The sequence below is a fragment of the Mytilus californianus genome, unplaced genomic scaffold, assembly GCF_021869535.1.
Source record: "Mytilus californianus isolate M0D057914Y unplaced genomic scaffold, xbMytCali1.0.p SCAF_5, whole genome shotgun sequence".
NCBI lineage: Eukaryota > Metazoa > Mollusca > Bivalvia > Mytilida > Mytilidae > Mytilus > Mytilus californianus.
Window position 1 is genome coordinate 23085676 of NW_026262701.1, and position 26696 is coordinate 23112371.

The window sequence follows — 26696 nt, forward strand, 5'->3', positions numbered from 1 at the left end:
ATGATGATGATGATGATGATGATGATGATGATGATGATGATGAGGAGGAGGAGGAGGAGGAGGAGGAGGAGAATGATGATGATGATGATGAGGAGGAGGAGGAGGAGGAGGAGGAGGAGGAGGGGAATAGAGATTTGCAAACATTAAAAAAAACTGTCCATATAAGTTCTACTATTAAGAACATCGACACAGGCATAATATAAATACATTATTTGAAATTAAAATTGATAAACTTCTTGTCTCTACCTGGTTGGCATTGCCGACATAATAGACGGTGTCGTCACGATGTGGTCAACATCACGATGTGGGCGATGTCAACGATGTAGACAGGAAAAGGGGACGATGTAGACGATGTCGTCACGATGTTGTCAACATCACGATGTCGGCGATGTCAACGATGTAGACAGGAAAGGGCGATGACATCATAGACGGTGTCGTCACGATGTGGTCAACATCACGATGTGTGCGATGTCAACGATGTAGACAGGAAAGAGGGACGATGTAGACGATGTCGTCACGATGTTGTCAACATCGCAATATCAGCGATGTCAACGATGTAGACAGCAAGAAAAACGATGTAGACGATGTCGTCACGATGTTGTCAACATTACGATGTTGTCGATGTCAACGATGTAGACAGGAAAGAGGAACGATGTAGTCAATGTTGTCACGATGTTGTCAACATCACGATGTCGGCGATGTCAACGATGTTGACATGAAAGAGGGACGATGTAGACGATGTCGTCACGATGTTGTCAACATCACGATGTCAGCGATGTCAACGATACAGACAGGAAAGGGGGGCGATGTAGACGATGTCGTAACGATGTTGTCAACATCACGATGTCGGCGATGTCAACGATGTAGACAGAAAAGGTGACTATGTAGACAATGTTGCGAGCAGGTATAAAATCATGAACGAAGTTGACAATATCGGCGATCTCGTCACTACATCGTGCACTGGACATACCATGAGTTTGCATTAAAAATTGAAGATTAATGCGCTCCATAGTATACACACATCTTCTTATTTATATCTAAGATTTCCAGAAAACCAGGAGTGATTTTAAGAAGTACTTGACTTCCAAACAGTAGTATTTCATTACAAGACTTTAAACATTGGTTAAACATTGGCATGTAGAATGTTGATACAATTCAGGATATACCTTCTATGAAGTTAAATTTAAGGTAAAATATTTAAAAAGCTGTTAAAATTGGAAAATTTGGTTGAATAGATAGAGATTTTACATTGGTGGTCTGACACCTTTATTAGCCAATGAAACGGCTTTTCAAATTTCAGTCTTTTTTTAGTTTCTTTGTTCTTGACATTAGACAGAGTGACATTAAAAACAAAATAGATCGTACTTTCATTAAATGTGACTATTTTTCCAAGCAAAGTTATCACAAGGGCTCAGTTAGGAAATTGTTATTCCAAGACAGTATTGTATTTAATTATTAATATCCTGACAAAATCTATGTGCATCTTATCACTTTATAGCATTTGACTTCTTTCGACAGTCAAAGTTTCTGTAAATGGTTTTAATTTGTTTGAAGGTGTTATTTTCGATGAATCAACACTTCATTATTAAATGATATAATGTTAATATTTTTTCTGAAGATCATAAAAAGTACTAAACATCAATTAAGATAATAGTTTGATGATTTACCTATTGTCATATATAGAAATGTCTAAAATAGTGTTGCTTTTAAAAAGTTCAAAAGTAAACACTCTTACCTAACTCACGTGAAATTATTTTGAATCTTATCACAAATATATGTTTCTGACTCCTTACCACAGCAATTTTTTCTGTTAATAATATTGATCTGTGTTACATTGACTGTTTTTCCCAAATCAACACTCCAATATGCATTGTTTTCGTTCTTTGTGTGTGTAAACGTGCTTTCCTTTCCATCAACTGCTTTTGAAGCAGCATATTTTGAATGCGCTGTTGAACTCTGTGCTGCTTTTTTTCCAAGGGCATAGTTATATCCTGTAGGAAAATTGACAAAAATTTACAAATTAACATATGGATATAAATCTTCCAGTAGATACAATATTCGAGAGTTTGCATTTCCCATCATAATTTCCTTGATAGAGGGTTGTTGCTTACAAGGTAGCTATTCAATCAAGAGTTCTAATTGTTGAAGTTGATAGAAGAGTTGGTTGATCGTCATTAAATATTTGTTTCACAGATGACGACGGATATGTTTCGATTGTCGTAATCATTATCCCATCTTCTTTTCACAGAATGAGACCTACCGAATAAGACTTATCAATGGGTTTGTCCTTACATGAGCAACACGATGGGTGCCACATGTAGTGCAGGAAATGTCTACCCTTTGGGCAAGAAGAAATGGATGCCTGTAACATATTTGAATTGCTCAAGTTGATATTTTGTGGACGTCGTAGCGCGATTTTTCAGTAGATTTTACCTTTTCCAGTGGATACTTTATCTGTTGATATAAACTGTGGATGTTTTGTGTATATTTAAATGTATTTAGCTATGTCGAAAGACGTGCTTAATGTCAAATCATAAAAAATACAAATTGTTAAGTTTCTAAAAAAAACCTTGTAAGATTGCTGCTGCTATTTTTGGTATTGGGTGCAATTTTTGTACTCAATGCAACACATATCAAAGAAAAAGAAAAACACTTTTACCTATAACGTTAAAAGATTTTTTTTAAATTCTTAGGATATGTTAATTTGAAATATTGCGTCTAGTATTTGAACGATAAGTAACATATTCTTAATTCATGTTTTCATTTCAGGGACCTCAAGGTATAAAATCTTTGAACCAATCACAGATTTCTAAGTTTTCTTGTAACAATGTGCTTTTTCCATGTTTTCTATTACTTGGTTATACACATTAAGCGTAACAATTACAAAAATGTCAATATGATTACATGTATTTTTAACAACTAATGAAAAAGTCGTTATGCAATTGATGAATATAACGTCACAGTACCCAAATTGCACTGACGAGAAGCGTTGACTTGAATCTTACGCACGCTTACTAACGAATAAATATTTGGATGGAATTATATCTATGTATATCGGGCTCAATTAATTTCTCAACACATGCGAACAAAGTATAATAACAAAAATACCGAACTCCAAGGAAAATTCAAATCAGAAAGTCCCTTATAAAATGGCAAAATCAAAAGCTCAAACACATCAAACGAATGGAAAACAACTGTCATATTCCTGACTTGGTACAGGCATTTCCCTATGTAGACAATGGTGAATTAAACCAAGTTTTATAGCTAGCTAAACCTCTCACTTGTATGATAGTTTCATAATTCTTGTAACAAAATAAATGAATTTTACTTGTAACAAATTTAGAGATTCGGTACAGAACATGCCTTATCTTAATCGATGTACACTATACTCTTCATTTTTGTTAATTCTGTCTTCTTATGGATTTTATATTTATTTCTTCCTGATCACTTTAATTTTTGGAAACGCATGCACAATATCGTCGTTTTCAATACAAAATGGCAGAAGTGAAATATATGAATCTATGATAGTAACTAGTATCATACCTTTTGGTTTTGCAGAGATCCCTTTTTTTTGGAGATGGTGGGAGGTGGGGATGGCAACGAGTACTCACTCGGAAGACTGAGCACTCGGGATCACTTTAAATACTCGGATACTGGTTTGCTTTTTAAAAATCTTGAGACATTTCTCCTCACTTTAGTTCCTTTTGAAATATCCCTTTCGTTATACTGATTTATAGATGTAAGAAGATGTGGTATGAGTGCCAATGAGACAACTCTCCATCGAAGTCAAAATTTATAAAAGTAAACCATTATAGGTCAAAGTACGGTCTTCAACACGGAGCCTTGGCTCACACAGAACAGCAAGCTATAAAGGGCCCCAAAAATTACTAGTGTAAAACCATTCAAACGGGAAAACCAACGGTCTAATCTATATAAAAAACGAGAAACGAGAAACGAGAAACACTTATGAACCACATCAACAAACGACAACTACTGAACATCAGATTCCTAACTTAGGACAGATGCAAACGCATGCGGCGGGTTTAAACGTTTTAATGGTACCAAACCTTCACCCTTTTTCTGAAACAATAGTGTAACATCACAACATAGAAAGACACACTATAAAATATCAACTGAAATAGCTTAACTCAATCAAAGGACATATTAACACCAGTGAACATACACTGAACAAATAAATTTGACCTATGATACAATGTAAATTCAAAATACAGTTTACCTCAAATCTAACGTCTTACATTTAAATTCAGTACTTATCTTTTTAAATTTCAGAATAAAAAAAAAATCTACGCATGGTTGGTGTTAAATTACTTGAATAACTCATTTCAAAATAAATTATAAAAAAGTTTACATAGTATATACTTGATGACAAAGTTATGATCATTGTTGAATGTACTCGTTTTAGCAATCAAATTATGAGTAAAATAGCGATAAATACAATGCTGACTCTCTTTATGAACATCCCATCTCCTTTTATACAATTAATAAACCAATTATGTTTTCAAATTTTACTGATTCAGTGTTTCAGAGTTGCGTTGAATTGTTATTATAAATTTTTAATAAACAAAAATTATTGAAGAAACATTTAAATAATTATGCATAAGTAATTCATACTTATGGAAATTTCAAATGACACAGATAAGTGGAACAATGACACAATTCTCCATTAATATTTTATCCAATTACATACATTTTGTAACTGACTGATCGGACCTGGTTACCAAACAAAAATATACGTTTTAATGCGACATTTATCTTGTCATGCTTAAAGATTTTGATGAGCATTTCCTTGTCTATACAAAGATGCCGATAGTCACTTAGTTAAATTCTTGCTTTGAAATACTGGAAACAACTGGTTTCAAGTTTGCAATTTTAAAAGGGTTATTGTTTCTATGTATTTTGTAGTTATCTCCCTTCGCTAACTTTAGAGCGGAAAATGTGAAAAGTATGCCAAAGGGTAAATATAATGCAATTTTTCAACGTTTTTTGTCTAAAAGACATAAGTGGAAATGTGCTAGCGTGTATGTATTCATGATTGAATAAATATTGATATGATTTTGTAATTAGTATTTTATTTCTTATTTGAATTTACTTTAAAATAAAGATGATTTTATTTCTAATTCATATTTATGTTTTCGTTTTCAAATAGATTAATTACGGACTGTAATTAATTATGAGTTGTACCATTTGTATTTTATATTCACGGACTTTGACGTTTGACTAGTTTCGTCTTGATTGTTACTCACTTCTTCCATTTTGATGGTCATTGTTTTTACGCTTGATTTGACCGCACACTTTCTATTATTTCATTGGTCATATGTCTTTTGGCGGTTTTTTTCTATTGAAGTCTATAGTTAATTGTGGATTGATGTTCAAACCGAACAGACGTTTCATATATTTTCTTTAGTCTCATACTTTGTATTATTTGTATTGGAGAATTTCCACGATTATTTCAGGTCAGTTTGCTTACTTATCTCTTTAGATATTCTGTCTATATCTTATTTTCATCGTAATTTCATTACCGGATTATTCAGTATTTCACGCACGAGTAACTTTCTATTTCTATTTTGGCATGACTTCGTAGTAAGAATGTGTATCGTGTGATTGGCGAATGAATGTTGTAAATTATTTAAAAGGTTAACGTAACTTTTATCACAGGCACATTATTATTTTACATTTATGTTACATAATTTAAGCCTGGAAATAAATAAGTGTAAAGATAAACGTAATGAATGGCGAATATTTGAGCAGAATGAGTTTGAGAGTAAATGAGTAAAACGTTAACTTGGTAAATACTTTTTCAGAGTCTTTATAACATTTTTGTGTCCGATTGATATATTTTAAGTACTATATAATTCTGTGCATAGTAACTATGATTTAGTATTTGTTATACAGGTTTTATGACAGTTCTGCATGTGACGTAGTTATACGTTGAGGCATAACCTTTGTTCCTCATACGAGGTAAGAATGAGTGTTTCAGTTGTAGTTGCTTATTATTTTATTAGCTTAGTTATTTTGCTTTGTTTAGCTTAGCTTAGCTTTATTAGTTAACTGCTTTTTGCTATTTGCTTTACTAATGCATATCTTGCTTAAACTGTTTGTTTATAGTTTTATCGGCTTATTCGTATGTTATAATGTTATTGCTAAATGAGAAACTATATTTCTATTTTGCTCTTTTGACAAGTTAAATTCTGTTTCGAATGTCCTAGGAAGTAATATTTTGATTAGATAAGGTTTAATTGTACATTTTGTTAATTTCTTAAACTGTGACGTATTTTACAGTTAATTGGTTAATTTTTGTAAGTACACACATTACGTAAATTTATCAGATTGATATAATACATGTTTTAAAACAATAACTTTATATATGTTGTTATTAAATGTGATATTATATTACAGGGTTTCGTTCGATGCTTCATTATAATAAAACTATCCAGAACCCTACATTAGTCTACTATTCATTTACGTCACAGATAGTGCGACTACAGAAATTCATTAATCATTTAATAGAAAGGAGACGTCTGTTTCTTACCAATTTGCTTGAGGCTTATTTAAAGTACAACATAGGAAATGCGTTATTAGCGGTTAACGATCGACAACAGACGACGAAGCCTGGCGAAGCCAATAGATCACATTTGCCCTTTGGATCAGATTGGCTTAAACGGGCTGCTCTTCATAGTTCTTCTTTTACCCGTGACTTTTGTTGAAGATTATTTTGCATTATCTTTATTTTTCTGTGCATGTTTTGTAGGCTATTTTTTTCTCGGTTTGTCCATTCTTTTTGGCCTTGATGTTTTTCGTCCTTCATCGACTTATGGCCCTTTATGTCTATTCTTTTAAATTTTACAGATTTGTTGTTCCAGAGTTATGGGACTTAAGTGGTCGAAATTAAAAGACATGCTTATTAAGATGCCACCCATTTCCATAAACACTAATATATCCAACTGCTTGACGAGACGGCGTGCCATAGGATATTAATTTAATTTTGAATCTATATTGAATCATAGAAAATTGGGTTGACCCACCTCCATGATTCTGTAATGAGGCGTACTCAATCAATGCTTAAATCCACAACCGTAAACATCGAATAACTGGTGTTTTGTTTTCCAAGTATTTAGAACAATGTGACAATAGTCTATGCTTACTATTGATTTTTTTAAGAAATGGATGCCTGTAAAATATTTTAATTGCTCATTTTTAAAAATCGATTTTTTTGTTAACCTCGTTTCCGCAGATGTTACTTTTTACATGGATACTTCATCTGTTGATATATACTGTGAACATTTTGTGTATATTTAGATATATTAAGCTTTGTTGAAAGACGTGCATAATGTTAAATCATTAAAATACAAATTGTTCAGTCTCTAAGAAAACTTGGAAGATTCCAGCTGCTTTTTTAGCTAAATGTGTGCAATTTGTGTACTCGGTGCAATTTGGGTACTGTGACGCTATATTCATCAATTGGATAACGATTTTTTCATTCAGTTTTATAATAAACATGTACTTATGTTGACATTTTTGTCGTTGTTACGCTTCATTTGAATAACCGAGTTACAAAAAAAATGGAAAAAGCACATTGTTAAAAGAAAACCTTGAAATCTTTGATTGATCAAAAGATATCATACCTTGTGGTTTTTCAGATTTTACATGAGTCACTGATATGAAAACATGAACTTAGAAAATGTTATTTATCGTCCAAATACTGGACGCAATATTTCAAACATAACATATTCCAAGGTTCATTGAAAAAACTTTCTTAATGTTCTTTTTCGTTGATGAACGTATCAAAAATGCATTTCTACAAGAGCATTCTCCTTATTCTTGAAACTGAATAAACTAAATTTACTAGTAATAAATAAAGGCATTTGGTAAATATATTTTTTTCTTAATCAATATGCATTAAAGTCTTCTTTGTTGCTACTTCTGTCTGATTATGTATTTTAAAACATTTTGATATCGAACCTTTTTTTATTCTGTAATTTCTTTTAACACCTTAAAAAATAATTTCTTGTTCATAACGCTCTACACGTTAGCTGGCCTTTAAAAAAAACATTTGTTTTGATAACTACATATATCTTACCTTCTGGTTTAGGTTTTTTATTTTCCTCTGAAATAAAGTAGAGAATCATTGCGATTATAAAAATAATCTATACCAATATAAATAAATTTGCTCAACAATGAATCTGTAATGTTACACATTCTAATATTAAAAAAATATTACAAAAGTATCTTGACAATGTAACAAAATTTTTATGTATTTTCTATTTATTTCTTTTTGCTCATTTCAATTTTTTAACGCATGTACAATATACTAGTTTTCACTGAAATGAAAAAATTAACTAAGAATATGTTAGTTATCGTCCAAATACTGGACGCAATATTTCAAATATCACATTTTCCAAGGTAAATTGTAAAAACTTTTAACGTTATAGGTTTCTTAGTGTTCTTTTTCGTTGATGAACGTATCAAAATAAAGGTATTTTTTTTTCTTATTTCATATGCATTATAAGTCTTCTTTGTTGCTAGATCTGTCTTTTTATGTATTTTAAAACATTTAGATATCGAACCTTTTTTTTTTTCTGTATTATTCAGATGTAGTGAATACCATTTTGAAGTGGAATTTTCTTCCCAATTGTCAATTAAAGATTACGATAGAATAGAGTAAATGGTAACGGGAAGAAGGGGGAGAGCGTGAAGAAAATAATGTATACAACGTTGGGGTCTTTTATAGCCGACTATACGGTATGATTTTTTCTCATTGTTGAAGGCCGTATGGTTGCCTATAATGATTGCTTACGTCCACTTTATTTAAGGTAGCTGGAATGTCTAAATGTTAGACGATAGATTTCTCTCAAATTTCTGTAAAAGACTTCTGGGTCAATGTAATTTCAAATTTCAATATAAAAACTGGGGATCAAGGACCTTGTTTTTTCGAAATAATACATTGAAATTAACGAAATTTTGGTTATTGTATATTGTTTGTTTAAGGGAAGCTTAATTTTTCTTTATCGAAAAAACATTAAACGATAGAATTGGCTAAAATTCGATGAGAGAATTACTTTTCATTAATACTTCTGAAATATAAAATAAAAATAAGGGGTCACGGGTCTTATTTTCTTGAAAAAATCCCCAAAAGTTTTAAATATACTTTACGACACTTAATTTTTTGATAGTTCAATCTTTAAATTTCAATTTTTAGTTATTTTGTCGTATATTGAATGATACTTGGCAAATTATTTTTAAAACAAAAAAGCATTTTTGCAACATGAACAGAACGGACGCTCACAAAAATGACATCCGATCTACCTTAAACTGTGGCAGATAGTTGTCTCATTTGCAATTTACTCATTTTTATCTTATGTTAACAAACAAGCAATTCATTTGCAGTATATACAGGCAAAATTCGTATGGCACTACACTAGGTAAACTGCACAGTCACCTTGCATTACACTAGGTATATTCTAATAAAATTCTTATAAAATTACACAAGGTATATACATTTTGTTTAGCATCATACTGGATGAATACATTCTCATAACATCGCCCTTGGTACATTCTTATAGCGTTAAATTTATAGTATTACACCAGTACATTTATAGCATATCTTTAGCATTACACTTTACATAATGCTATAACATTGCAATATACACAATGCTAAGGCATAACACTGGGAATTATCTGAGCTACGGAAAGTTATATCAAAAACTCCGATCTGTTTTATTTGCTGAACTTCATTTTCGGGTTCTTCTTTTGACCTTGTTACAGCCATAAAAATTCTCAAGACAACTGCAGATGCAGTTTTCTTATTTTTTGGTAGTCGTCCATGTGGATATTTAACAAATAGTGGTACAAGAAAGTATTTCCTTTGTTACAGAAACTCCAGCAAACATCATATCATTCTTTGTGGTGTAGTTAAAGAAAAGGGAAAGCGATCGAGACAGGAAATTGGTGAGGATGAAAAGATGCAGAAAATTATATTTACTTTTTTTAAATACAAACATGCAGAAATAAGATTTAAAAAAAGACGTGTATACGCGATCTCAATATTATAACCGGTTATTTAAATATGTATAGAATCATTCGGTCAACGCTGTGTTAATCGGGACAATTTCAAACTCGATATTAGATTCATAGAAATAAGGAAAACGCAAGCATTTCAAAAAGATTTGGAACCCTGTCTAATTTAGAAAAGTGTTAAAGTCTTTACAGTAACTTTCTTTCACTTGCATTATATTTATTTTATCAACTTGCTTTTTTGTTTGGCAGCAGAAATATCCTAAAAATTAAAAAAATAGAAGATGTGGTGACGTAACAGTAGACATCAATAACGTCGCCGAATATATTTTTATTTTTTCCGCTAAAAATTAAACTTCCACAGGATATAGATTGAAAACTAGCACGGTTGCTAAGGTATTTCTTTGCACCAATGGATTCGTTCATTTAAGAATCGTATATCGATTTTTTTTTTTTAAATTCTGTGGACCAACGAATTAGAAAATTTTGTTACAGTAAAACTATCTGCCGATTTTTATGATTTTCCTATATATTCTTTGTATTTTTGGCGTATCATGCTGTTAATTTCAACAGCTTGTATCGAAAAAACGAAAACGGTTACCTCCTTTTTTTCATTTTATTTTCTGGTGTATTTTTACAAGCAGAATCCATATGTAAAAACTAAAAAAAAAAAATGTGGATTAGTTAATTACGTACACTTTGCCTAAAGTCAAGGATTTTGGTTACTCAAGTGACTAAAAGCATTTACTTGTCAGGATTCTTTCATATATACAAAGATTTAGTTTGGAAGTTTGGCTGTACTTATAGACAACTTAATACAAACGGGATAGTACATCCTAAATTTAACGATTATGTTGATTACCGAGCCAGTAAATTTAGATACGATACGGGTAAACTTATCGATCCTTTAAATTAAATTGTTTTAAAAGGTTAAGTTACCGATACAACACTAAAATTAGATCTTTGAATATTGTTTTATTTTGTATAAATATTGATTTAAATAAAAATCAAACAAAAAATTATTGCTATACACATATGTACACTCATGGTCTTACAATCTGTCGATACCTATTGTAACGGGTACAAATTTGTTGTTAATTGTATTTAACTATAACTATGTCTTCCTATTCTAAAAAGTTATATTTGTATGCCATTCAATCCTAAATTTCACTGAGAAAAAGATGGAATCAGTGCATGCCTGTTCAGGATTATTTTTATGATTTTTATTCAACATCATATGACTGAAAACCATAATACCAGTCATTATATTATGTTGTAGCATTTACTTTTGGAAATATTGAAATTGCAAATGTTATTTGCTGTTATGAGACGACCCCCATAATTATTACGTTCGTGATACCACTTAATTGCGTAAAAGTTAGAATTAAGTACGGACACTGAACAAGCTGATTGTATTAAATCTGGGAGATACAAGGAAACCGTAGATACATCCGCTGGCAAAAACTTTCTGCTTATTTAAAGTACAACATAGGAAATGCGTTATTAGCGGTTAACGATCGACAACAGACGACGGAGCCCGGCGAAGCCAATAGATCACATTTGCCCTTTGGACCAGATTCGCTTAAACGGGCTGCTCTTCATAGTTCTGCTTTTACCCGTGATTTTTATTGAAGATTATTTTGCACTATCTTTATTTTTCTGTGCATGTTTTGTAGGCTATTTTTTCTCGGTTTGTCCATTCTTTTTGGCCTTGATGTTTTCCGTCCTTCATCGACTTATGGCCCTTTATTGCTATTCTTTTAAGTATTACAGATTTGTTGTTCCAGTGTTATGGGACTTAAGTGGTCGAAATTAAGAGACAAGCTTATTAAGAGGCTACTCATTTTCCATAAACACTAATATATCCATTTGCTGGACGAGACGGCGTGCCATAGGATATTAATTAAATTTTGAACCTATATTGAATCATAGAAAAATTGGGTTGACCCACCTCCATGATTCTGTAATGAGGAGTACTCAATCAATGCTTAAATCCACAACCGTAAAATTCGAATAACTGGTGTTTTGTTTTCCAAGAATTTGGAACAATGTGACCCATAGTCCATCCTTACTATTGATTTTTTAAGAAATGGATGCCTGTAAAATATTTTAAGTGCTCATTTTTAAACATCGATTTTTTGTTAACGTCGTTTCCGCAGATGTTACTTTTTACATGGATACTTCATCTGTTGATATATACTGTGAACATTTTGTGTATATTTAGATATATTAAGCTTTGTTGAAAGACGTGCATAATGTTAAATCATTAAAATACAAATTGTTCAGTCTCTAAGAAAACTTGGAAGATTCCAGCTGCTTTTTTAGCTAAATGTGTGCAATTTGTGTACTCGGTGCAATTTGGGTACTGTGACGCTATATTCATCAATTGCATAACGATGTTTTCATTTAGGTTTATAATAAACATGTAATTATGTTGACATTTTTTTCGTTGTTACTCTTCATTTGAATAACCGAGTTACATAAAACATGGAAAAAGCACATTGTTACAAGAAAACTTAGAAAACTATGATTGATCAAAAGATACCATACCTTGTGGTTTTTTCAGATTTTACATGAGTCACTGATTTGAAAACATGAACTTAGAATATGTTCTTTTTCGTTGATGAAATGCATTTCTACAAGAGCATTCCCTTATTCTTGAAACTGAATAAATTAAATGTACTTGTAATAAATCAAGGCATTTGGTAATTTTTTTTTTCTTAATCGATATGCATTAAAGTCTTCTTAGTTGCTAATTCTGTCTGCTTATGTATTTTAAAACATTGTGATATGGAAAATTTTTTTATTCTGTAATTTCTTTTAAAAACTAAACAAATGATTATTCGTTCATAACGCTCTACACGTTAGCTGGCCTTTTGAAAAACATTTGTTTTGATACTCTACATATATCTTACCTTCTGGTTTAGGTTTTATATTTTCCCCTGGAATAAAGAATCGAAGCATTGCGATTATAAAAATAATCTATACAAATATAAATAAATTTGCTCAACAATGAATCTGTAATGTTACACATTTTAATATTAAAAAAATATTACAAAAGTATCTTGACAATTGAACAAAACTTTTATGTATTTTCTATTTATTTTTTTTTCTCATTTCAATTTTTTAATGCATGTACAATATAGTCGTTTTCACTGAAATGAAAACATGAAATAAGAATATGTTAGTTATCGTCCAAATACTGGACGCAATATTTCAAATATCACATATTCCAAGGTAAATTGTAAAAACTTTTAACGTTATAGGTTTCTTAATGTTCTTTTTTGTTGATGAACGTATCAAAATAAAGGTATTTTTTTCTTAATTGATATGCATTAAAGTCTTTTTTGTTGCCAGATCTGTCTTTTTGTGTATTTTAAAACATTTTGATATCAAACCTTTTTTATTTCTGTATCATTCAAATGTAGTGAATACCATTCCCAATTGTCAAGTGAAGTTTATGAAGCAATAGAGTATATGGTAGGAGTAGAAGGTGGAGAGGGTGAAGAAAATAATGTATACAACGTTGGGGACTTTTAGAGCCGACTATACGGTATGGATTTTTCTCATTGTTGAAGGCTGTATGGTTGCCTATAATGATTGCTTACGTCCACTTCATTTAAGGTAGCTGGAATGTCTAAATTTTCGACGATAGATTTGTTTTAAATTTCTGTAAAAGACTTCTGGATCAATGTTATTTTATATTTCAATATAAAAACTGGGGATCACGGACCTTGTTATTTCGAAATAAAACATTGAAATTAACGTACTTTTGATCATTTTATATTGTTTATATAAGGGAAACTTAATTTTTTTGTAATCGAGGAAACATTAAACGAGGGAATTGGCTAAAATTCGATGAGAGAATTACTTTTCATTAATACTTCTGGAATATTAAATAAAAATTAGGGGTCACGGGCCTTATTTTCTTGAAGAAATCCCCAAAAGTTTTAAATGTACTTTACGACACTAAATTTTTTGATAGTTCAATCTTTAAATTTCAAGTTTTATGTATTTGTTGTATGTTGAATGATACTTGGCTAAATATTTTTAAAACAAAAAAGTATTTTTGCAACATGAACTGAACGGACGCTCACAAAAATGACACCCGATCTACCTTTTAAAAACTGTGGCAGATAGTTGTCTCTTTTGCAATCATACCACATCTACTCATTTTCACCTTATATTAACAAAAAGCAATTCATTTGCATTATATACAGGCACAATTCGTATGGCACTACACTAGGTAAACTGAACAGTCTCCTTGCATTACACTAAGTACATTCTAATAAAATTACACAAGGTATATACATTTTTTTTAACATCATGCTGGATGAATACATTCTCATAACATCGCCCTTGGTACATTCTTATAGCATTACATCAGTACATTTATAGCTTTACACCAGTACATTTATAGCATATCATTAGCATTACACTTTACACAATGCTATAACATTACAATATACACAATGCTAAGGCATAACACTGGGAATGATCTGTGCGACGGAAAGTTATATCAAAAACTCCGATCTGTTTTATTTGCTGAAATTCATTTGCAGGTTCTTCTTTTGACCTTATTACAGCCATAAAAATTCTCAAGACAATTTGCAGATCTATGCAGTTGTCCTTTTTTTTGGGAGTCGTCCATGTGGATATTTAACAAATAATGGTACAAGAAATTATTTCCTTTGTTACAGAAACTCCAGCAAACATCATATCATTCTTTGTGGTGTAGTTAAAGAAAAGGGAAAGCGATCGAAACAGGAAATTGGTGAGGATGAAAAAATGCAGATTTTATTTACTTTTTTTAAATACAAACATGCAGAAATAAGTTTTTAAAAAAGACGTGTATACGCGATCCCAATATTATAACCGGTTATTTAAATATGTATAGAATCATTCTGTCAACGCTGTGTTAACCGGGACAATTTCAAACTCGATATTTGGTTCATAGAAATAAGGAAAATGCAAGCATTTCAAAAAGATGGGGAACCCTGTCTAATTAAGAAAAGTTTTAAAGTTTTTACAGTTATTTTCTTTCACTTGCATTATAATTTTTTTGCCAATTAGCTTATTTTTTGGCAGCAGAAATATCCTAAAAAATTCTTCAGTTTATTTCCTTAAAAATTGATAACGCTTAAAAAATTGCAAAAATTAGAAAAATTGGTTATACACACTCACGATTTTGTTAAGACACTGTACGGTATAATAGCGTTCTAGAGTAGAAGATGTGGTGACGTTACAGTAGACATCAATAACGTCGCCGAATATTTTTATTTTTTTCCGCTAAAAATCAAACTTCCACAGGATACAGATTGAAAACTAGCACGGTTGCTAAGGACTTTCCTTTCACCAATGGATTCGTCGTTCATTTTAGAATCGTATATCGATTTTTTTTTAAATTCTGTGGACCAACGAATTAGAAAATCTTGTTAAAGTAAAAATATCTGCCGATTTTTTATGATTTTCCCTATATATCCTTTGTATTTTTGGCGTATCATGCTGTTAATTTCAAAAGCTTTTATCTAGAAAACAAAAACGATTTTTAATTTTATTTTCTTGTGTATTTTTACAAGCAGAATCCATATGTAAATTTGTTTTCAAAAATCTGTGGATTAGTTAATTACGTTCACTTCGCCTAAGTGAAGGAGTTTGGTTACCTCAAGTGACTAAAAGCATTTACTGGTCAGGATTTTTTCATATATACAAAGATTTGGTTTGGAAGTTTGGCTGTACTTATAGACAACTTATTACAAACGGGATAGCGCATTCTAAATTTAACGATTATGTTGTTTACCGAGCCAGTAAATTTAGATACGATACGAGTAAACTTATCGATCCTTTAAATTAACTTGTTTTAAAAGGTTAAATTGCCGATACAACACTGTAATTAGATCTTTGAATATAGTTTTATTTTGTATAAATATTGATTTAGATAAACATCAAACAACAAATTATTGCTATACACATATGTACACTCACGGTCTTACAATCTGTCGATACCTATTGTGACGGGTACAAATTTGTTGTTAATTGTATTTAACTATAACTATGTCTTCCTATTCTAAAAAGTTATATTTGTATGCCATTCATTCCTAAATTTCACTGAGATAAAGATGGAATCAGTGCATGCCTGTTCATGATTATTTTTATGATTTTTATTCAACATCATATGACTGAAATAAAGGCAACAGTAGTATACTTCTATTCGAAATTCATAAATCGATTGAGAAAAAAACAAATCCGGGTTACAAACTTAAACTGAGAGAAACACATGAAATGTAAGAGGAGAACAACGACACAACAGAAACTCAGCACTAAAATGCAACACACACAGAAACGAATTATAATATAACAATGGCCATTTTCCTGACTTGGTACAGGACATTTTAAGAAAAAAATATGGATTGAACCTGGTTTTGTGGCTAGCCAAACCTCCCGCTTTTATGGCAATGTTAAATATAATATTAAAATGACAAGATTACATGACAGGACTACAATACAAATCAATGGGAGAACGTACAGGACATATACACACACAAATAATAGCTATCAAAAGGTACAAGGCTTATAATTTAATACGCCAGACGCGCGTTTTGTCTACATAAGACCCACCAATGACGATCAGATCAAAAAAGTTCGAAAGCCAAAACAAGTACAATTTTGAAGAGCATTGAGGACAAACAGTTTCAAAAAGTTGTGCCAAATACACAGGTTATATGCCTGGGATAAGAAAATCTTTAGGATTTAGAATAATTCATACTTTTGCAAACAGTAAAATTAAAATGACTACATAATAGATATACATGCTAACACCGATGTGTTGACTAACTACAGAATAAAAACGAATACATAAAACAACCTAAATCAGCACATAAAAAAGGCACAGCCGAACAACGTATTATATGTTAGCCGAAGAAATCGACGCACAATGTGACGTCACATTTAAATTTCTATAAATTTCCATAAATAGGATAGAGTTCAAGATTAGGTTTGTAATACTGATATAACATGTATCATAACAATGAAAATAACAATACTTATTATTATAAAATTGTGGTAGTAATTAGATAATTAATTGTATTATAAAGCTATGTCGGTATTTCTTCTAAATCAAACTGTAATTCAAATACATCGTATACATTTAGTTGACCAAAACTAAAATCTTATAAATGAACTGGGTGATTAATTATCATAATACCATAATACCAGTCATTTTTATTATGTTGTAGCATTTACTTTGGGAAATATTGAAATTGCAATTGCTATTTGCTGTTATGAGACGACCCCCGTAATTATTACTTTCATTGAACGAGTGATGTTTTTCACTCGTATGTACATTTTTTACGAACTTACTTTTTTGTAAAGCTTCCTCAAGTCATATTGGTATAGGGAGTTACAAGTTTTAAGTCAGAACATTTTGTTCGACTACATATTTGTCGATGAATTCGTTGACTGGCAAGCACCTTGCATAGTTATGCGCCATATTCATAACGGTACTAAAGCGTTTTGATTGGTTTAACATTTACGGAAGGTCACGATTATTTTTAGCTTATCGTAAATAATTTTGATGATTATTATATTCTACATAACGGAACGAACATTTCAACAAATATGAAGTTATTTAAGCGTCATTTTGTACAATTATTTTATAAAAATAAACATTTCATAGCGGTCAAAGAGGGACAAATCGTTAATGATTTCCATTGGTTTATTGGATAAACTTGCAATTGCGTGGTTGAAAATTGCACGAAAACTGCCAAAAAACTGCACTGATTTTAAGTACAATTATTAAAACCCCAAAACGCGAGTTTGACGTCATTCTGGCCAAAGACGTTCAAAACTAAGAACATTTAAAGAATACATAATTGTTTAAAAACGATTTACGCAAATTCTACCCACATTTTGAAGACACTTGAGGAAACTAGCAATATTATGGAAATACTATTTTTTTATAATGATGGTTTACATCTATCTAGAAAAACATAAACCATAGAGATTACGTTACAAATATTTTTCCTGTTTAGAAATTAAGTACATTGTTAATACTTTTTGACGAATCACTGTGCCGAGGCCGATTATTTGTTTTCATGTAATTGAACAATTTAAAGCCAATGTAACACCAATAATCCAACTAAATTTAGAAATATATTTTATTTATGTTACTGGTAAGGAATCCAGTAAATTTAAAGCAAAGGCTTTTTACAAAAATTGAGCGTTTTAAGTGGGGTTTTCAGACAGTGAGACACATGAAAATGCACATTACTAGCGAAGGAAACTAGTACAAATTTCCATAGATTCTTTTTAAAAAAAAACACAACTTTATTAGTCAATCAATTGGAATTAGAGCAACATATACAAGTAATTGTTAGTCAAAGATATAATACTTGTTAGTAAGATATTAAACATTTGATAGTTTTGAAAAAAGGAACATTTGTTAGTAAACAATAATGAACAGACATATAATTCTTGCCAACTTTTGTCAATTTCTTTTGGTCAAAATTTGAGACAATCGTTTTTAGTCAAAGGAAGCTTAAACACAGGTTCAACAAAGGATTGTATATAGAATTTTATTTGATATTATTATCTTTACTGAATTTCACATTTTATTGTATAGGTCAAGTTTGGCAAATGATGAGACATACGATTTTAGTCAGAGGAAACTAATACAAAGTCTCTACTTAAACTTATATCAAAGCTTTCACTGAATCATTGAACTACCAGTTAACGAAATATTGTAATAATCAAGTTTGGACAATTTTAGACACTAGTTGTTAGCCAGTGAAAGCTATTACACTGTCTCAACAAAATTTGCCCCTTCATTTCATAGAACATCATAATTTATTAAATTAAGTCTCACTATACTTAGTGTGAGGTACGAGGCATTTTAATACATGAATATCTAATATTTTGTCCCGTGAGGTCTGATGTACTTTTGATAAATGAGAATCTAATATTTTGTCTTAAATCTGCTCGTATTCTCAACAAACGAGAGAACATCATAGCAGATATTGTTTTACTCTTTATGAGTATTTATGTAGTACTTGAATCAATCTCTTAAAAGATACCCTAGGCAACTGGCTAGAAATTCACTAAAAGTGTACTTAGTATTGATAAATTTGCAAGTTCTTTTTATTGGTCTTGAGCTTGACTACATTGTGTAATTTTGATCTCAAATATTTGCTACTGTTATGTGTGGTTATAATATATATAATATCAAAATAAAGTATTTGCAACTTCTGAATTGTTTGGTATATATTTGTGATAACAGTCTCAAGAAGACCCTTAACATTCACTATAAATAATTGAATAGGAGTTTAGGCTTGATCCTAAGACACATAGGAATCACTTCTCGAAAAATAGGTCTGTTGTCCTTCGTTTTAGATCTAGATAGGGAGTAAGGTAGCTTAGGTTTTCGTTTGGGTTTATATATTTAGAGGTTTCGGTGTATTTGTGTTTCTGCCCTTTTCTCCATTGACACGCTACACTATATTTAGGCATTGCACGAGGTCGTGTTTTTTCTTTGACTGTAAATGACGTCTTAATACCATATACATTAGAAGTTGGATGTTAACTGATTGATATTTTAGTATTAGAAACATAATTTTTCATTAGTTGATATAGCTTGGAACTAGTTTCAGTGACTTTAAGTATTTGCAGGTTTGTATTATGTATTTTGTGTTTGTGTTTTTGTGTTTTTGTTTTTTGTTCTTTGCATCGATCTGATGACTTTAAGTCCTTTTCAACTGATTTTTATAGTTTGTTGTTATTTCGTGTTGTTACACCACTGCTCCCGGTGAGAGGAACGGTTTGAAGCCAACAAACATGTGTTTAACCCCGCAACATTCTGTATGTCCCTGTCCCAAGCCAGGACCCTGTAATTCATTGGTTGTCGTTTGTTGCCATATATCATATTTATTTTTCTGCATTGTTTTGTACATACATGAGGCAATTCGTTTTGTCGTTTAAATTTTTATACCTTTGACATTTCTGGGCCTATTATAGCTTATTATACGGTATTGGTTTTTCTCATTGTTGAAGGCCGTACGGAGACTCGTAGTTGTTAACTTCTACAGATGGGTGCAGTCCTAACCTTTTCAAAAGATAACTTAGAGCAGTCCTTATGACTTAAGGTAAGTCATTTGAATACCACCGCGCATGTAACTTGCGAAACTACGATCCGCAAGTTAGTCTAAGATGTTCAAATATTATTTGTGGATTTATTTAAGGAAATATGTTTTTTTTATTAAAGAAACGATTTATTTTTTTTAAGAATGATCAAAAATTTTATCATTAATATATAAAGACCTATTTCCAACGCTTTTCATGTTTACGACTTTCTACCGGAAACCCGCAGCGTCGATAAAAACGCAGTTCCGTAAAATGTATTTTTGAAATGTACAAAGCGTCAAAGGGCAAATTTTCAACCAAAAAACCTATAAGTAAGTCTGATTCATTCCGAAAAGACCGCATCAGAAAAATAAGACTAAATCAAAATTAGAAAAGAACATGATTTTTGTTTGACCTTATAAATGTATCAAATACCAGAGGTGATGAAAACGTTATTTATGACACTACTGATATCTCATACCTCTTAACTATTGTAGATTATTCATCTTTGAAATTAATCTTATTATCCAAGGCCTTGAGTCATGTCTAAATTTTTTAACCCTCTCAGTCCCAAATAGCTTTCATAATGAAACGAAATACCCTCATTTTTTCGAGGTAAAATGCATATTTTCTGTACATTTTGAATACACATTCCTGACCTAGTATACCTTTATTGATGTATTTGACTTTGTAAACACAAATGATTACTTAGTTGACATTACAAAAACATTGTTATTTTATTTTCAAAATGTACCGTTACTGCATTTGACGTCATCAAAAAGAGTGTTATAATTGACGTTGATGTGTGAAACGTCGAAATAAACTAACTTGCAGGTACTTGAAAATACCCTAAGTGTTATACAGTCAACGGCTTGTAAAACGATTATAGTTTTATCGATTTGCATAGTGTAAAATGTTATTGATTGCAAAAATTCTTTTTCCATACTATCAAAGTCTGATTTCCTGAAATATATTTGATATTTGCTGAAATATATTTAACTTAAAGAAGGTTTTATTATAGAAACAAAATACTTTAAAAAAAAAGATATCTACTCTTTTGTAGTAAAAACTCAGAAATGAAGTGTCGAAGTCTTGAATAGTATCGTATTCTACAATTTTATATCTTCATTAATTGCACGTCGTATCAAAATCATTACACAAGCAACTAAACAATATGCCATGAATTAATAGATTGGCTGCACAATAATTCTTTCCTTTTTTTTTTATCATTTTTGTGATGTAACATGTAATATGTTCACGTTCAAGTATGCCATCAATCCCATATAAGTATTATTATTTTCAGTAAAGTTCAATTATTCTTACTTCGCCATTATTTTAGATTTCATCCGTCTTGTCAGTCGACAGCGAGGAGAACATTTTGGATGTACACCCCTGAGGAGCCAAAAATTTCTAGAATTAAACTTTTTTTCTAAACCTGATTTTTGGGTTTCTATGACTGTAAAAAAAAAATCATATGGTGGTGCACTTCTTTTTTTTGCTACGGCCTTTTGAAAGTACCCAATTTTGATGATTTTCCCATTTTTCATCAATGTTTACCTATTTTTGGGCTATTTTCGTGAAAAAAATCACAGTTTCACAATTAAACTTTTTTTCATACTTTCAATAAAGATGAAGTGGATCAATCTGAATAAATTTAACTTAAAAAACTAAAGGTAGGTGTTGATATAAGAAAGTTTTATCATATTTTGATGCTTTTTTGTGTCAAATTTACCATGCTGTCAATTTTGTAAATTTGTGATTTTTCTCTGCTTAAAGAACAAAATGCATATTATTTCGACTTCTTTGTTTTAAATGATTGAAAAAATACATATCTAAGAAATTTGAAAAGAAAAAAAGTGATATGGGATGTACATGTTTTAGGTAAAATCATTTCTTGTACCCCTCACCCATTTTCTCAAAATGTTGGCTAAAAAGACTGACTTGATTGGTAATAAAATTTTAAAAATTGATTACTCCAAAAACATAATAATTCATTGTAAATTCACAATTTTTTTACAGAGTTAAGTTTGATTATAACATTTTTTAAATTCATTGATATTTTCCACTTGTATCACATGTTTTGGAAATAATTCCAGAACGAGATTTCAACGAGACTGAAACGTCAGAAGAATACATCCTTAACTGTTTGGATATTTCAAAGAACCATGCCCTACAAATTGACTTTTTTTCGGCTTTCAATTTAACTTTTCATCAATTTTGTGGGTTGAAAACTGTTACCAAAAAGAAAGAATATAGCCAAATATCAGATGCATAGGGATAAGAATCTAGGCTTTTTTTTGTTATAGCCTCAAAATGGAATTACATGATTTTGCCAACTTAATACAAGTTCTTTCGGTTATTATGAAATGGACATATATAATTTTAATTTAGATCGACAAAGTTGGGATGTAAGAATGGAATTTATAAAATAATTATGATCATTGAATAGCAAAGAAGAAAATTTGATAGCAAATAAAAGAACTACTGGCATAAAGATCTCCATGTTTTAAATTTTGTAAGGTCTTCCCATAATTTGAACGAAAGAGATAAAATATAAGTCATCTAATTAAACCATTGAAACGCTGATGCGTTAGTTTTATTTTACGTGTTTGTTAAAAGTTACTAAATCATAAACTCACTTTACTATGTTACGTTTAGGGATGTGTCTTGTAGTGAACAGGCATATCTTAATACGGGACAGTTATGAATAAAAGGAGATGCAGGGGGTATACATCAATGAGACAGCAAGCAAACAACAAAACCCCAAACAGACATCTAGAAGACATGTTTTTGGTATTAACACTATGTGTCATGCCCTAAATAAGTTTTTCCTCAGTATTGTCAAAATGAAGATCTGTCGTAACTTGCTAACTCCTTTTTATAAACATAAGGTAACCAGAGATCTATAATATTTTAAGATGATTGGGTTTTCATTTTTGCAAATATTGTTCTTTTCTTTAAGATCATACAAGAAAGGGGAGAATATTATATACATACAATTTTCACTTTGTATATTGATTAATTGTGGCTTGCTTAACACCTAATTTGAAACATAATATTTTATAAAATATTTTTATTTGAAATTTCTTTCGTTCAAATGGATCAATTAGAATAATATGTTCTCAACAATGGTTACATAGTGAATGTGCTTTAATATTTAACTAATAGACATATAAAGGATGAGGAATTAGTATATGTATAAACCCCCCCTATGATAGTTATTTAGAGTTTGATATATCGTCATGATATTTTGTTATTTTACAAAAAAGTATCAGGTTGAAGGCCGTACGGTGACCTATAGTTGCTCACTTCTACACTATTTTGTCTCTAATGAAGAGTTGTTTGAATTCTACGGTTAAATTTTATACTGATGTGCCGACTTTTTGTCTAAAGAAGAACAAAAAGTAAATTATGACTTAAATATCTATATTTTGGCCTACACGTTCATATTTTTAGAAGTTCTTAAAATGTCATGACATTGAATTTTTGTCGATAATTTTTTTGTTTTTGTGTGGTCTAACATTTCAAAATTTGAAATGTTAACCTTGGTATATTCTAACAACAAAACTTATTGAGAACCAGTTTGTCGAATTAAAATATATATAGATAATTCAGATGATTTGTAACAATTCCATCTTCATGCATTATATATTATGTACTGTGTTACGACGCTAGATTAAAACTGACGAGGAAAGATAACACTCGGCCACCCAAAGCTTTATTATTGTAGAGCCTAGGTGGTCGAGTGGTCTAGCGCGTTGGGCATAGTGCAAGGCGATTTGGTGCCACGATATCTCAGTAGCATGAGTTCGAATCCCAGCGAGGGAAGAACAAAACATTTGCGAAAGCAAATTTACAGATCCAACATTGTTGGGTTAATGTTTAGACGAATTATATATATATGTATATGTGTGTGTTAAGTCACAGTCTCTGTGGTGTTTAAGATTATTAATTTAAGATTATTCAAAAATATAGAAACATAACATAAGAAGACTGACATGAAAAAAGGTAAGGAGATGACAACTAGAGAACCACTTGCACATTTATATGAGACGTGAAGAGACTAATACATACGTAGCAAGTCCAGTTGACGGGGTCAGAAAGGTTGTTTTACACCTGGATATGATTTGGAATATCTTATTCTACCTGTACGTCAATTTTTATTAAAAGCATTAAATTTGTGATTTAAAAAAAAAACTGAGACGGAAAATTTACAAGATCAAATTATTTTTTGCTGTGGAAAATCAAATTTTTATAACATTTTGTAACTTGTATATCAATTCGGTTGAAATTCAAGCACAAAAAAATGTTTCTCAAAATTTGTAATTTTGTATTAAAAAAAATGTTTTTTACACAAATTTTGGTCGAGATATCTCAAAATAACTCATGGAGCCTTTCTTCAATAGAATTTTGCACTGTGCGTAAAGATTGTGAAATCATTTATGGCAATACTGACTTATCGGACTACATAAACGTGCTCAAATTTACATGTTTCTCTTCAGTTTTATAATTTCCAAGTGCATGTATTGATTGATTGATTTGGTTGCTATGGTGATATCCTTGGTTACTATGGCCATGATTTTTGTAACAGAAATATGTTACACAAAAGTGTTGCAAATAATAATAAGGACTGAGAGTTGACCTATTCTATTTCTATTTATCATGAGTATTTCTTACTATCTTTTTCAATGAAGATTTGGGGAGAGTTATCTCTCCTTCTTGAAAATTCGAAAAAATCAAGCAGAAGGTGAAATATTTCTTCAAAATGCAAGGTGACCCTATGTTTTTTTATTATTTTCTTTTAGATCTATATCTTGGCTACAATTTTAAAGAAAATAAGAAAAATCTATCTCATGGAATTTTTTTCTCAACTAGCAAAAGGATACAATTGCCCATTTCCCTGTAATATCCATGTAAAAAACCTCGAAAATACACAATAATTTGGATCAAGATACTGTCCAAACGAGGACGGTGACCCCAAATTTTTATTGTTTTTTTCACAAGAGCATTTCATCAACTGCATTTACACAAAATATAAAAAAATCTATCTCAAGAAATATTTAGTGTTGATCCACCTGAAGTTAACTTTAGAAAATTTTAGCAGACCTGCAATTTAACGTTATCCTTACCATAACAGACCTACGTCTACATTTTTGGGACTGCTGCAGACCAGAGCAGACTTGCGAACAGGTCAGTTTGACCAGACCTGTGGACAGGACAACATGACCAGATCAGATCTGTTAACCTATCCTGTGGACAAGTCTGCTATTTGACAGACCAGTTATGGGTCAGGTCTGCTTTTTGATCGGTCCTATGGATATATTTCTTTTACTAAATTTGTTGATACATGAGTGTGATGATACTTAAATGATATTCATCAATCAAAGCAGTCCTGTTTACTAGTTAACTTTATATCATGTTAACTTTATCTTGGAGCAGACCAGACCAAAGTTAACTTTTATAAGAACAGGTCTGGTTCGACAGAGCAGTCCAGATCAAGTCTTCTTTTTAAGTTAACATGAATTCTGTCCTAGAACCGATCGGAGCAGTCATAAATCCTGTAACCGCTAAATGTCTGTTTTTTCCTGTCCCAAGTTAACTTCCACCAGTCATAAAGTCTGGTCATCAAGTTAACTAGATGATCAGGTAAGGACTTTACCCATCTGTATGTCCTTTGGTCTGTCGCGGAAAAATTGGTTCTTTGACAATCATACCACATCTGCTTATTGATATTGTTTATACATTAAACTATTCAACGATGCAAAGATCAATATTTAGCTTATAATCTACAGACGTATTTTTTTTTTTTATAAAAAAATTCAACAGTAAAGTTATAGGATTTTCTGTTTTTTGTTTAACTGACAGTTTTTCGATAGAAACGAAATTCAGTACAAACATACAACCAGAAAGAAGCTAGTTTTAAAAAAAAACATCTAAATGTTTACCTGTATGGCCTATCACTTGAACTTCTGCTAAACTGAGATAACCTTTACCGCTTCTCAAAAGTTTCACATGGCGGCCTGAGATTGGGCTCTTGCATGTTAACATTATTACTTGTCCAGTCTTACCAGGTCCTTTGAAATTACTACAAAGTTTCATCTGATGACGATTTTGTCCAACTGTAACCGCTATATTCTTCAGCCGATTACCTGAAAATTATCAATATCAAGAATCTATATCAATTGTTCAAAAATGGAATTCTAAGACTTCAATCTGTCAGTGCCAATCATCATATCACCGATTGTATTCAATATAGCTAGTAACATAAGCAACACGACGGGTGCCACATGTGGAGCAGGATCTGCTTACCCTTCCGGAGCACCTGAGATCACCCCCAGTTTTTGGTGGGGTTCGTGTTGCTTAGTCTTTAGTTTTCTATGTTGTGTTATCTGTACTATTATTTGTCTGTTTGTCTTTTTATTTTTGGCCATGGCGTTGTCAGTTTGTTTTCGATCTATGAGTTTGACTGTCCCTCTGGTATCTTTCGTCCCTCTTTTAGTACACTCCTTGTAATGACACACATTTCAGTATCAAACACATTTTACTTCAAA

At 31.1% G+C, this 26696-nt stretch overlaps 1 protein-coding gene across 6 annotated transcripts in view; it reads right to left on the reverse strand.

The window, feature by feature from the left end:
• LOC127703040 (uncharacterized) overlaps positions 1 to 26696 on the reverse strand; it is a 925706-nt gene that overhangs the window by 429423 nt on the left and 469587 nt on the right. For all 6 annotated transcript variants that reach the window (XM_052207424.1, XM_052207422.1, XM_052207423.1 and 3 more), the window contains one exon: positions 1794 to 1991. In XM_052207424.1, the coding sequence (XP_052063384.1) occupies positions 1794 to 1991 (198 nt within the window). The remainder of the gene's footprint in view (positions 1 to 1793; positions 1992 to 26696) is intronic.